The sequence below is a fragment of the Limulus polyphemus genome, unplaced genomic scaffold (genome assembly GCF_000517525.1).
Source record: "Limulus polyphemus unplaced genomic scaffold, Limulus_polyphemus-2.1.2 Scaffold1544, whole genome shotgun sequence".
Taxonomy (NCBI): Eukaryota; Metazoa; Arthropoda; class Merostomata; order Xiphosura; family Limulidae; genus Limulus; species Limulus polyphemus.
The window spans coordinates 89397-104604 of record NW_013667154.1 but is presented as its reverse complement, the minus strand read 5'-3'; the positions used below and the strand labels follow the sequence as shown (position 1 = coordinate 104604).

The 15208-nt window shown below is 32.3% G+C and overlaps 1 protein-coding gene across 1 annotated transcript in view; it reads left to right on the top strand.

Annotated features, from left to right (window-relative positions):
* Positions 1–4870: 4870 nt before the first annotated feature.
* The window catches only part of LOC106464026 (Ig-like and fibronectin type-III domain-containing protein 2), a gene marked incomplete at its 3' end in the record, with an annotated part of 60009 nt that continues 49671 nt past the window's right edge, over positions 4871–15208 (top strand). The window contains exons 1-5 of the mRNA XM_022391673.1: positions 4871–4961; positions 5730–5830; positions 6098–6203; positions 9084–9194; positions 10472–10522. Coding sequence (XP_022247381.1) covers positions 4910–4961; positions 5730–5830; positions 6098–6203; positions 9084–9194; positions 10472–10522 — 421 coding nt within the window. The remainder of the gene's footprint in view (positions 4962–5729; positions 5831–6097; positions 6204–9083; positions 9195–10471; positions 10523–15208) is intronic.

Below are 15208 nucleotides of genomic sequence, written 5' to 3'. Positions count from 1 at the left end.
AAAAAAAGGTTTACTGTTATTTAGTTTGGTTCAAACCCTTCATTGTTTTCACTGTAATTTATTTTTTTATTATTTAGGGAGCATTATAAATAGTTATGTTTTTAAAAGAAAAAACTACCATTGTTATAAATAACACATTCAATTGAACTAAACTATGCATGCTTATTTAAATATATTTACATATGGCTTGTGTATATCGTATATATATTCATATATATTATTCATACCTTCGGTGTATAGGACACAAGCAGATTTTGACATCAAATTTTGGGGTAAAAAAGTGCGTCTTATACACCGAAAAATACGGTATTTTCATAAACTCTTCATTTTAATAATTGTTTTCTGTTCCAACAGTTTCTGCGCTAATTATTCAGGTAATTTTTTAGTTGTTATACATTCGGCTTGTTTGTTTGTTATTAAACACAAAGCTACATAATGGGATACATGTGTTTCTTCCATCCGAGGAATCAAACCCCAGATATTATTATTGTAAGTGTGTAAACTTACCGCTCACCCACTAGTGAATGCACATTTGGTCAACATTTAAAAGATTAGCAGTAGAGTTTTATAGAGTAATGTATGCTTATTGTGTAATTATGTTTATAAAATGTAATATTTAGTATCGTCTTCGACACTTATTTTCCAATCTTCAGAAGCAGCTCCTTGTAGTTTTTATCTCCAACAAATACTAAAATTAGTAGTTACTTTTTAGGACCTAAACATACCATAGAGTACGTAAATAGGTTTGGGGAATGACGCAGTAGGTGTATAAATGATTATAACCACTTGCAATGAAAAAATCATGCGAAAATTTAGGCCAAGGAAAAGAGCTAAATGTTAAGGGACAGGTACATTGGTATATGGGAAGAAAGTTTTCCAACTACCGTGCATGATGTCATCACGAAATAGGGAGTTTCTCACTAGATCTATACCAAACATATTTAGGTTAAAGTTTTTAAACACTTAGATAGACATTTTGTCACGGAAACGAGAAATTTATATATATATATATATATATAAGACAACAAATAGACCCGAAACTTTCACAAAATGGGAAAATATGTCAAATAATAAAATTGTAATCACTTTTCATTATGATAACAAAGAAACTCTTCTACAATAGAAAGTTATATAAAAACGAAAACAGATGGGTATGAGAGACGTGTCTTGAATGTTAGTGAGAACCCAGAGACAGTAACATTAGTGTAACGGTCGTGACTGCAGAAATAGAAGTGTCTGTAGGTGTCGATTTCAATTAATGTCATGATGCAATAGTTAAAATCGATGTGCTAGTGTTTTTTCAAGTCAAGTCATTTTTATTAACATTGTTCACTTTTGTTAACTTTTGAGACACAGCGCTTTATTAAGAAATTTTGAAAGTTATACATTACAGTATACAATAATATTTCATTTCATTAAAATATGCACAGTGTTTCGATTATCATTGGTTATATAATATGATGGGAATGCAGCTCTAAAAACTTATGAAAACAATAAAACTTCTTAGTCAAATGCAGGTAATCAAATGTATTTACTAATTGAAATAATGCTCAGTTGTCCGCTGTTCTATAACTGTTATCCGTATTTTAACTTACTAAGAAAAGGAAGAAACAAACATTAGCAGTAGGAATTAGAAAGCAAATTGCACAAAAAATGGAACAAACATGTTATACATCTATATGGCGTGAAAAATACCCTTGAATGCATTTCATAGAATCGATATGCCACGTGTCACATCCTTATGTTTGATGGTTCAATTGAACAACAAACTCAGGCCAGTAAAAGATCTGTGTTGCTTAGGCATAGCTATTTATAATTTTGAACTCGGACCACAGAAAAGTAACCAGACAGCAGCATCCGCCACTTGAATCGGTTATTTTTAACAGAATAGCGGGTTTGATGTTATGCTTATTCACTTAAAACTTCCCAGCTCACCCTAAAGTACGGCTCAGGCTGAACTACTCTTATAACGCACCTACAGATGAAAGCGCGAAGTGTGTTCAGTAACAAGACGTCTCGAAACCGAGATTTTCCGATCTCAGTAGAATAAGCTAACCATTATTCCACGCTCGGGCCTGTTCTACTGTAAGGTGTACGACTGATTAGACATACAGTAGAACCTCGATTAACGGGCACTGCACCATTAAGGGCAGACCTTTTCAGTCTCTTTCTTTTTTTCAACTATTTGTAACCAAAATAGATCTTGCAATAATGGGCACCTCGATATTCTTGATTAAGGACCGTGTCTTTAGTCTCGTTCTCTATACTCGATAAAGCGGGCAGTTATCTTTGTATGCCTGTATGGTTACTGCTAAATTCCAAACATCCCAGGAGGATGACCAATATTCAAACACTTATAATGTTTATTGGATCGGCTTCGAACCATATACTCTAATAAACGTTTTCACATATTCAAAGTGCAATGTTATTACTCTGGGGAATTCTCGTTGTAAACACTGTAGATACATAAGCTGATAAATTCAACATCACTAAGAAGTGGTCAAGTCGGTTTATTTCTGTGCCCATACTTTGTTGCTCTCGAGAGTATCGTATTATGGTGTCACGTAAACACTCCAATGACACAAGCGGTGATTTGTTGCTTTATTTTCAGCAGGTTTCTACCTCAGTCTTTGACAGTAAAATAAACACAGGAAATAAATGTGAAATGTTTAGCAGTTCAAACTCTGAAGATAAGTATTATACTTGGAAACTTTGTGATCAATAATAAAGAAAAAAAGGGCACAGCAAATCCACCCCTTTGACCTCCTGTTGACAATGCTCCATGTCATGGAAACGTGAAACTCACGAACACCCATGTCCTGCATACACCAAACAAAATGGGGCCTTAAAATTCAAAAATTTAATACAGTCAATGACTCATTTTTTATATTAACGTCACCTTGTTATAGAGGGCATTTTAATGTAGTCGGAAGAGTGCCCATAATGTCGAGGTTTTACTGTACTTTTGCACATGCTATTCCCCACCCCCTAGGAAAACGGGGAAAAATTCTTGAATTTCATCATCAGATTTGCTCATTTCCTGTTTTAGTGGTCCTTGGAAATGTGCTGATGGTTTCTGTGCACTTGTGTCAGGTTGTTACTTGCTTTTAATGGATGAAAGTTGACAGAAATACAGACTGTCAAAGTTGTTCAAAATTGGGAAAGTCAGACAAACATACAGACATGTAAGTTATGTAGCTTGAAGAAGGTAGTAGGCGGTAAACTATGTCACATAACCAGACTGCTATATGCATAACATGGCCATTAAGAATCGCCAGCATACAGCCCACGGACTGAATATAGACTTTAGGACATAAACTGGAATATTACTAAGGAACAGATTTTCTAAGTTTGGTTTAAAGACAATAAGGCCTGACTGAGCGTGGAAGATGACTGCATAACACTGTACAAGTAGTTTAACGTTTTGTAAAGACGACCTATCAATGGTAGATAGATTCGTATCTGGGGAGCCAAAGTGAATAAGCAGCGCAACACCGTCTTTGAAGATGACAGTTTTACTGATGATTCTCTTATTGTTTTAGGAAACATCAGAATTGCTGATTGTTCAAAAGTATAACAAACTTGGAGACAGCTTGAAGGGGTAATGAAGAAAACATTATTACAAGTTTAACCAGGGGTGTAGTGCTGCTGAAGCGTACTGGAGCAACGCTCCGTCACCTGAAATTGGAACTGAGTCCCGACATATCAAAAACTAAAAATATTAATGTTAAATAGTTATTAAACTTACTCCTGAAATTAAGTATCGTTCATGAGCAAACACTTAACCAAAGGTCTCTCCATTAGCTAGCTATTAATGTTGCAAGGATAGGATGTATGCAAAGCATTCTAAAAATCAAGGCTGCTAATATTATAGTGCAATTGAAAATATAGTAAATTAATAAGACATGTGATTTTAAAACTTGTTTTAATGTCAGTGATTTTATTTGGAACACAGTAGTTGTTGTTTGTTTGTTTTTTTGCCTTGCTGCTTAATTTAAAGTAAGTTAAGTTACGAGTTTTCTCTCGCTACTATATGCGGATCCAGTTTGGCTTTAATGTAAGTAGTCTCAAATAACTGGTATTGAATATATTTTCTTTATTCAAAATGGACTCAAGAAATTGAAATTAGCCTTTGAGCTTATGATGACGTCACACTTCTGACATATTTTGGCAGAGCTAGTACTACACCATTGAGTTTGACATAGTGATAAATATACAAAGTTTCGACAACGTTCTGTCACCATCAGGTAGACATAGTGCAGTTAACCTATTATGTAGCTTTGTGCTAGAACGACAACAGCAAAAACATTATACTATGACATTACAGTACATACTCCTTGTAAAACTTTACTAAATTAATTAGCTTAATAGAATTTTGAAGCCAGTTTAAGTTTTTATTTGAATATGAAATGAGAGTATGAAATTTATGATCTTTGCATGGTTTTTTTTTGTTTTGTTTTTTAAGCATTTTGTAGAAACACTTCGAAGCGAAGAGAGATTCCAGAGTGAGACATATCCGGACTGAGACAGTGCATACCCTTTTTGAACCATCGTAGCTGCTTTATAAAAACATTCATAGCTAAGATCATATGCGGTAATAGCTGTCATAACATATTCGATTAAATCGATAAACTTCACTGAAGTTGTGTTCATAATAGCTTTGGATCTACGAAATTTACATACAAGAATTGAACTTTAATACCAGCAACAATATAGAAAGGCAAAAAAATATATAAAGAATAATAATAAAAATTGGCAAAATCAAATATAGGTATAAAGCTTTAGGAAATTTAAAATTCTGGGATATTATTTTGCCATTAAACCTTTAGCTTAACCTGATTGCTGATCGAAAGTTATGCAATAAAAAGCTAGGGAAAGTGTTTGATCCTGATATAGTATCGTAGCCAAAATGCTGTTTCCGAAATCTACTGTACTCCTCTTAATGGTGGAACTTGTTTGTGGTGAGTAACATTATGTAGTATTTTCAACGTTTCTTATAACTTGGTGGAGTCACAAAAATATTTGTATTTCTCGCTCAAAATGTAAGATGCTGGTTTGTCTCATATTTTTATGCAGTAAGTAACCCTTCGAACACAGCCTTGAATGATAAGTCAGGGTTAAAGTGTCGATGACACCCACAACCAAGGTCGACGACATTCTCTCCAGGTAGTCTTTGATCTCGTGTCGAGATAAGGACGTATTTTACCTTCAAATTGATAAGTTCTAGACTTGCATTAAAGATAAATTTTCTACCTCTTAATGCCAGGCACACTTTCGAACTTTGAAAAAATGTTCAAGAACATAATAAGTTATGGTTAGTGCTTGTCTGAAGGAAAACATTAAGCTAAGTTTTAATGTAATGCACATTTTTGGTTAGCAATGAATTTTTCATAATACATTAATAAAGAGTTACAAATAGTCAGATGTGTTATATTTTCTTCATTATGTGTTGTACTAGACCTTAAGATAATATGCCGAAACATAAAAGTATATATACCATAAAAATAACAACTGATGCATGAAATTATGTTTTATTTAATATAAAGAAGAACTAATGCTGTAACTTTTCAAGAGTTGAATCTTTCACAGGGAAAAGTTGTATTGAGTTTGAGCTTACTTATAAAATAGAATACTACGCCTGAAAAGTAGAAAACCATTTTATTTTTGTATGTCTGCTTTTTTTATATAAATTTAAACAGTTTTTTTTGTTGTTGTTGTTTTTTTTTCAGGTGAACCTAGTATAGAAACAACAGCAATCGAGCCTGTAGTGGTGAGTGAGGGGGATGCAGCTTATTTGGACTGTGTAGTCACTAACATAGGCAATTATACAGTATGTAACATTCTATAATTTACAGCTTCCAAAGAAATTACATATTTGCTTGAAAAAGCAGTTTTCAAAATTGGGTCAGATGTGTATTTTAACACTGTATACTGTACTTGTTAAGAAGCGTTATTGAAGAAAGATTAAGTGACTGTTACAAAAAGGGCAGGAGTCAGTGTAAGTGGCATGAGCGTCTATATAACTGTGATATCAGTGTTGTCGAGATAAGTTTTATTTTCCATTAGTAATTATATCATGATACTCTCTATCTTTCAGATGATCTGGAAAAGGGTTGGTAATGGAAAAGCTACTTCTGATGTTCTGACAGCAGGGAGAATAAGAGTGACGACTGACCAAAGAATTTCTGTTATCCATGAACCAGGTTAGCCTTTTATGTAAATATGTTTACATCAAGGATAGCATTTTATTGGAGAAGTAGCTTTGTCTGTTTCCAAAATGAGCAGAACGAACTTGAGTTACGGCAGAAAGCAACATTTGCATTTTGCTACTACGCTGAAATTTACTACCAGTAATTCCAAATGTTAAAACTGATGCTGATATTTGAAACAACAACAAACAAACTAGAAATAACCGATATTTTAATAAAGACTTCTCCACGAAATGAGAAACTTTGATTTCATTAAGCCCAATATATCAGGATATGTAAAATAACTTACCTTTTATGATAACTTTACAAAATATCGTTGAAACTTTTGAATACGTCTTTAAAAGTGTTTTTAGAAATATATTGCAAAAGAAAACCCTTAAACTTTCCCACAAAAATTGTCACGTCGTTTTGGCATGATCATTAATGTCATTGTTTTGATAACATGCTTATTGTTTAGTTTTACTCTATTCTGACAATCATAGACTGTACGGTTATGGGGGTATTCCGCAATGATGTTCTAAAAACAATAAATGATAAATATTCAGTTTATTGAATTACAGTTATAGATGTAATATTCAAATAATATTCTTTAAATTACATTAAATTAAAAGTTTTACCTAAATTTTGTTTAATCATACGAATTAAGGGATTGTGATCTGCTGGCAAATAAAATCACCTGGACTTGAATAAATAGAATTATCCAAAGAGATCAAGTGAGATATTTGTTGAGGATCATATTTTTCAGGACAAACGTATAAGATAGGTCGATTCCTGTTAGCTATTTTTATTAACATCAATGTTTACGTCATTGAGTGAAGTTATTAAAGAACCAGAAGTTCATTAATGCTACTGGTGTGAGTTATAAGTTTAATTTTGCATGAATTCGGATCATTTTTAAAGTGTGGGTTTCTCTTAGCTGAACAACATTAATTAGTAATGGCCGAATTAAATCTGTAAAAATCTCTATTTTATATTCATAGGGTATCATTACTTACTTATTTTACTATTATTAAAAGTCATCTCCAAACAATGTGGACACTTCAGCCCTAATGGATAATTAGTCTGATTCATCACAACCTTTTACTAAGCTTTTGTATGTCACTGTATTTAAATGTCAGCAGACATTATACAGTGAATATGATGGATTTATAGATTGAGAAAGAATAGATGTGCATTTTCTTGTAGACTATATCTTTTATGGTAAGAAATAATAAAAACAATGAAATTGAAATATTTTGGCAAGAACTTTATTTTTATTGTTATCACAATTATTCTACAGATTTTCTTTGTTCTTAAATCTTTACACATTATTTTTGATAATCTTGGATAATGTCATCTTTTTCTAACCTGGAGTTTTGTTAAAGGTTTCAGTATGTGTGTTACTTGTGCATTCTGTGATTTTACTTACATATATTAATGTAAGTAAATTAATATATTAATGTTTCACCATATCAGGCTATGGTGAAACACATCAGTGTTAAGTGATAGGGGAGGGGTAATAAACGAGTCAAAAGATCTAATGTCCAGCATGACAGGGACAGTCAAGTCAGCTATGGATTTTAAGTGCATGATATGTTTTGTAGAATATCTAATTGAAGAAACTTTCTATGATTATATTAACTTGAATCAATTTGAGAAATGTCCTTCATGTTTAATTTATGGTGACTTGTTCTATTTGACTAATCACATGACAGAATATGTATATACCACATATATTATTACATTGGGGTGTGGGTCAGTACTTTATAAACTAAGATGTTTTTAGTTTTTGTAAATAGTACATTAGTGTATCTATTCTTGAAGTTCTCATAATAAATGTTTCAGTATGTGTGATACTTGAAAAATATCATGAGAAATACAATATTATGAATACACATTTAGTGTTTTGTATCATTATGTAAAATGAAAGAATCAATAAACTGTGTTTACTGGCTTTTAAGCTTACTAAAAGGTTGTGATCAGCTAAAATAAATATGAGTAGGGCTTAGGTGTCCACACTGTTTGGAAATTAGTTCTATCATTTATGTTCAAAATTAATGACCCTCAAATAGAAACAAAAAGAATGTCCATATGCTATTAGTTTTAGTACAGATTTGACATCATTGAGTGTAAATTTCCAAACTAGCAAGAAACAAGCTCTAGACAAAGATTTGTGAAAATATCTACAGGAAGGTCAGAATATATATATATATATATTTCCAATAGTAACGGTTAAATATACCTAGTTACACAGATTCTATAAAAAGAAATTTAACAGAACAATTATATAGATTAACTTATAAAGAAAAATATTGTTTTGCAGTGACACTTCAAATAAATTATATTTAGTGATAGGTTTGCTCAGAATTTGGGTTGGTCATAAAATTATTATAATTTTACTTTTTTACATAAAGTTCAAAATTGAAAACTTCAGAGAACATATCTCTTTTTTTTATGATGGAAGAGCTATAATTATTATAAAAGAATGAATAAGCCTACGTTCAAAGTCATTATGCTGAAACTTTCGCTGTTAGCATTAAGATTGTTAACCTATGCATTTGTGTGCTGGTTAGATAGAGACCAAAAGTTAGTTTCTATGTGCTTAAAACTCAGAAGCTAGCTCGAAGTTATTTGATTTATAAACCAAATAATAGTATTTAAATTTTTAAAACATTCGAATCTCAATATTGATGCAATTGGGAACTGAAAATTACCTTAGTTACAGAGAGAGTCAATGTTTGTAGTAAGTTTTTGCTTGTTTAAAATTTTAGTGCTAGTATACAGACAAGATCTATGTACACAAACAGTACGCTTTGTTTTGTAATAATATTTGATATGTATTTCTTACTTAACTGGGAATTCAAAAACTTGTGTATCTTTTTTTTATTACTTCAGATCATTCAAGGTGGATTTTGAAAATTTCGTCATCGACAGAGCAGGATACTGGCCGATATATATGTGAAGTGAATACAGTGTTACCTCTTAGGGTTTACAGAATTCTTACTGGTAAGCTCTCATCTAGTGCTCTTTCCTCTTGATAAGTATACAAAAATAATAAACTTTCTACCATCTACAAATTATAGTAATGATGTTTAACTATCGATAAAATAACAATATCGTGTATTCTGCTTTCGTGTTAGTTTCTATGAATTCAATTAAAATAAATGAATATACAAATAACAATTATTGTTGGTAGTAAATACTATTTTATTTCAACTATATCATTTGATTCATGAAACATAACTATCTTCCCTCACGCAAAGCTACATTAGAAAGGAATATTGCCGTTAATTTGATATGAATGTCAGGCTTTTATGAAGCTGGATTCCTTACAGTAGCTGTCTGTGACTTGTTGGCGATAAATTCGAAAAATAAATGGACATCACACAATCCACTTGTTTTAAAATAATATATTCAAAATAAGTCAAATGTATGTACAAAAATTCTTTACACTATAAGGTATTACAGTTGTATCTAAAACTAAACAATTATTTTTTCTTGTCAAAATTCCACACAGGCCAGTTCAGTTACTTTAGAACCCAATGGACAAGACTAATTATGTTTCTCTACTCTATTTTTTACAATACAATATGTGTTAAGTTCACTTACGTTACCCCTTGTGTTACTACAGTTACATCCATAATAATTGTCTCCTTTCCATCAAAGTCCACACGGGTGGGTTCAGTTTCGTTAGAACACCCTTTGACAAGACAAATTATTATTCTTTATCTCTGTCATTACAATACCACTGTGACACTCACTTTAAATATCGCCGGTTATTGCTAAACTAACAATCATGCAATCTAACTTCACTTTCACTAACTTAACTTTTTCTGGCTTGACTTAACTTGCGCTCATTTGGTCGTCTCTATCTATATATATATATACATTAACCAACTGAGTCCTAGAATTTTCCACAAACTACGAGACGCTATGATGTAACAATACTCACTTAAGGCAACTAGAAAAATACAGAAGATTCGAGTAATGTGACTTCAATTTACAACAATTGTACAATACACACAACATACGACCCTAACCGAGTTACGTAACGAAATTGGTCATAACTCGCTTTTAAAACAATTACTTTTAACACTCTTGTTATAAAAACTAAATAATCAGTGAATATTAGATCACTAAATGAACTAAATAATAGCTCTTACACTAAACAGTCTTGTATATACTGTATATTTTAATGAAACTGTTAAAACTACTTGACTAAAATAATTATAAAGCAAAGTTTAAGTCCAATTGATCTAATTTACCTTTTGTTGTTGTTGTAGTTGTAGATACTCCAGTCAGCACACCGTTTTCAATAAAGCACAACTACAAAGGTAAGCTATATTTATTCTTTGTAACATAACATTGAAAGCCACATTCATTCTTTATACCAGTCTCAATGGTTTAAACAGTTTCATTTCACTTATACTGCAGTGGTATTTCTGTCGTTTCAAAGAGAACGAGGATTTATCAAAAGGGAATTTTATCTATTATTTAAGTTTCTTTATTTACATATATTATGTTCACCTTATCCTACAAATGTTAGAAACCACAACTTGCTCACAAAAATGACACTTTCTATATGCCCTGTGCACGAAGTGCTCACATTCTATCTTAAATTATTGTCAGATTCATTATAAGTGGCACTGATGGTTGGTACAGCAGCCTAAACATTAAGGTACAGAAGCTGAGCTTGTGACTCTGTGTTATTTTTGCCATTTGATTCCCAGGAACCATATTACTGACACTATCAGAACACAACACCTTACTGCTCTTGCACCTGGGTGATACAGGCAATACCACATTAGTATAGGAGGATCATTATGACTGTTCTACTGAATACAGAGAGAGTACATCCTACTTGACACACACTTCTTTGCAGAGAGAAGGACCTAACCATATCATTCACTACTGACCTATGCATCTCACAGTTCATCAATTACGTAGATGATATTATGTGTATGATACCATCTGTTTCGGTTAATACACATCTAATGTTAACGATAACAGATATTTTTTCAGACAACTATGGAAATTTCAAAGCCACAATGCCTGCTTCAACCTTTTTCCAAATCAACTTCTTTCACGCTAAACCTTCAGACTCTTCATTCAATCTGTTTGTGTACGATGGGTTATTTCACCAATTCGAGTTTGATTTATGTAACAGAAGTATCATCTCAATTGTTTTTTATGAGATCAGACTGATAGCAATTGCAAAAAGTACTAACAGTTGTCACATAATCCCTCTGAAAAGATTATGTAGTTTGGTAAATCCTAGCCCAGTATTTAATGTGACATTTATTGTTTCTACTACAAATAGATTTCTCACAGGAACCTCTTTTGCAGAGAGATAGAATCACCCCTGTGTTTTCTGACAAGTTTCCTGAGGGAAATCTTATACATCCCTTAACCTTTTATCCACAACAGTCATACATGTGGTTGTATCCATATGTGAATACTTTCAAAATACGTGATAATTCATTGCAACATCAGTTTTTTTTCTTCATAAGCAAGGCATTGTTCAAAGGTTGGTGCAATAGACCTATCACTTGATTCAACCTTCATTTCTTTGACAAGTGACCATTTGTGCATATTGTACCTTTGTGTCTGGAATGTATACTTGGCACTTTTTTGTAGATACACGTCTTCTAAAACAATGTCAGCAAAATCATTGTTCCCGTCTGTCTGAAGGTTCCGTGCAAGAGGATGGTTATGGTTAACACCAATTCTTGGATAACAGGAACAAAGGAACAAAATCGCTCACCAAAACAGAATGAGCCGATTGTATTGCTATTTTTGATAGCAAAAGTATCTTCCTAAACCAGAATTCTACACAGAATAGTGTTGGATAATCGAATACAGAGTGTAATGAGGAGAAATCTCTGTATAGGTTTGTGCAGACCTTACACAGATATTCCTCAAAGATAGAATATGGAAGACAGATATACAAGCTGAAAGTTATACAATCAAGTCAGATAAAGTATTCGCCATTAGTTAGCAGGTAAAACCTATCCAATTCTACCCCCCTAATACTTTTGCTGCTGCATATGTGTTCTTCAAAAGATAAATCACATCCATTATGTTATCATTGCTATGGCTTTTAATCTTTGGATCTATCACCTGTCATAAGTCAGTACAAACTACTTTATGTCCAGATTTTCTTTACAACACCACACTACAACAGTACTAAGTATAATAAGTTATAATAAGTTCATGTTTTTAAATGGTATAATGGCTCTTTTTATATGTTGAGTGGGATGACTAAGCAACCACTAAGTGGTTAATGTTGTTGAATAGATACAGAAAAATTGTTTGTTTTCCATGTAAGAAAGTTGTGGCACAGATCTTTCAAAAATTATATTGTAATATTTAGTTGATATTTAATATTACAAAATGCAAAAATTATATTGTAATATTTAGTTGATATTTAATATTACAAAATGCATCTTGGAACAATTCACTGTAAAAACAAAGGATGTTAGGCCAGCACCTTAAAAGTCAGATAAAGTATTCACCATTAAAAGGTGTTGCATTCATGGTACAGTAACTTAAACAATTTTTATGCGTTTTAAAACACCTTTTATAGTGTGAAAATGGTGCACTAAAGCATGTGAATATTGCATGTAAGGGACAGTAATATATTTGTTTGTTTGTAGTTAAGCACAAAGCTACACAAAGGGCTATCTGTGCTCTGCCCACCACGGGTATCCAAACCCGGTTTCTAGTGTTGTAAGTCCGCAGACACACCGATGTGCCACTGGGGGGGGGGGGCGACAGTAAAAAAGAGATTAGATGATAGGCAACATGATGGTTACCAACTAGTAAACCCACATATTTTACAGAAAATATCTTTGTGTTCTTTTACTTTTTACATGTTTCATCAACTTTTTAAAGAATAATTTTTAAATACAACATCATAAAAAATATTAATAAATTCAGTTCACCTAAGCTAAAGGCCATTATTTCATTAATCCTCATAAATTGTTAGACTATATGTGAAAACTACTTGTGGGTCGTTCCTTAAATGGTAATTACAATTTGATTGTGATATCTGAAATATATTTGTCTTGAAATAGTAAATAACCGTAAAGGAAACATAGGGGACATTTTTCAACGTTATTTGAGCTAATATGACCATAGAACGTTTTTCATTTAGAAATTCTACAAAACATATCATGCACCTGAAATCCATAACTAATTTGACTATCCCCTTCATGCTGAACGTTAGACCGTTTGACCCTCGCATTAGCCCTCCCTATTGCTTAAAACTGACGCGTTTCACCTTAGCCTAATATGATCTCATCAACATATGTAAGTACAACCACAGACTTTACAAGTAACACACATACTGAAACCTTTATTAACAAAACTTCATGTTAGAAAAAGACGACTTTATCCAAGGTTATCAAAAATAATGTGTATGCATTTGAATATTTAAGAACAACCAAAATCTATAAAGTAACTGTGCTAACAATAAAAAAGTTCTTGACAAAATATTTCAATCTCATTGCTTTTATTATTTCTTACCACAAAAGATATGGTCTACAAGTAAGACACATCTATTCTTTTTCATGTTTCAATTCATCATGTTTACTGTACAATATTTATCATTACACAATATACATTAGAACTAAAATAAGCTGTATGTTCACTGTACTTCACATAACAATACAGAAAACTTAATGTACATTCATAATATTCTCAAGATTTGAGGGTGCTTTAGTAAGTTATTTTCTATTTTCGATCTAGAACTCAAATATTTATAATTTATAACTACTATTGTTTACATATATAACTTATCAAAACTACAGAACACCAAAATGTGCCCCCCAGTGGGTCAGCAGTAGGTTTATGGACTTACACCACTAAAATCCTGGTTTCGATTCCTCATGGTGGACAAAGCAAATAGCAAAACTTGGTTTTGCTATAAACCAAACAAACAATTTTTCAGAATATAATTGTTTAGACACATAAAGAAATAACAATATCACCCATCTTACAATTTGGGTTGTGTTCTTAAAATTTATGCAAGGGACAAATTTTGCTGACAAGCTGAAAGCTCGATAACCTTTGATATTAAAGAATAATACAAACTGAAACCTATATGGATCATAGAACACTGGATTGTCAAGATTAAATTAACTTTCATACAAGTCTAGTACTTTTCAGTTAACGTACAATTCTTTATACTTTCTACTCAATTAGACCCATGAAATGAATGTTTATAACATCTATTTACAAAACTTCAAGTATTAGATAGGGATTATGATCTTAGATCAGTTGTTTAGGTTTATAACTAAACATTCATAGTAGACTTGCAAGATGACTTATCAATGACAAAAAGGAGACCTCTTTTTGTGTGTGAATCATCCATCTAGGTATGTAGCCTTTCTTAAATTGACACTTCACGTTACTAATATATATACTGCCACAGCAATGTCTATTTTCATTAGCAAAATGAAAAACATTCAGGTACTCGTCGAGGACTTATGCCAAGGTCATCCGCATACACAGCCAATGGTCCAAAACGCACAGACAAGAACTCCAATAGTCGGTAGTGTGGTTTCCCTTGTATATTAAGGAGCCAAAAGTGTCTAGTAGGAATGATACGAAGGTTATTTACTCTCAGAGTTTTTGGAATCTTTGATGAAAATGATCTTTTGATGTCAAATAAGTATACAACATGGAGCCTCTTGTCACTGCAATGTCTATTTTCATCAGTGAAAATAAAACTTTTCAGGGATTCTTAATATGAGAGAAACTGTTACTGTCTATTGTAACAATATTCTATGCTTTTTGTATCCTCGGCCATGTAAGTGAATGGTCTCAGCATGAGACCTCAAAACTACCATCGAACAAGAGTCCCTGAAAGATTTTCTTTTCGCCAGTGAAAATAGACACTGCAGAGGCAGTATATAGTAGTGAAGTGGAGTGTCAATATAAGAAGGGCTATATGCCTGGATGGATGATTCACAGAAAAATAGAGCTCTCAATTTTGTCTTTGATAAATCATTTTGCAA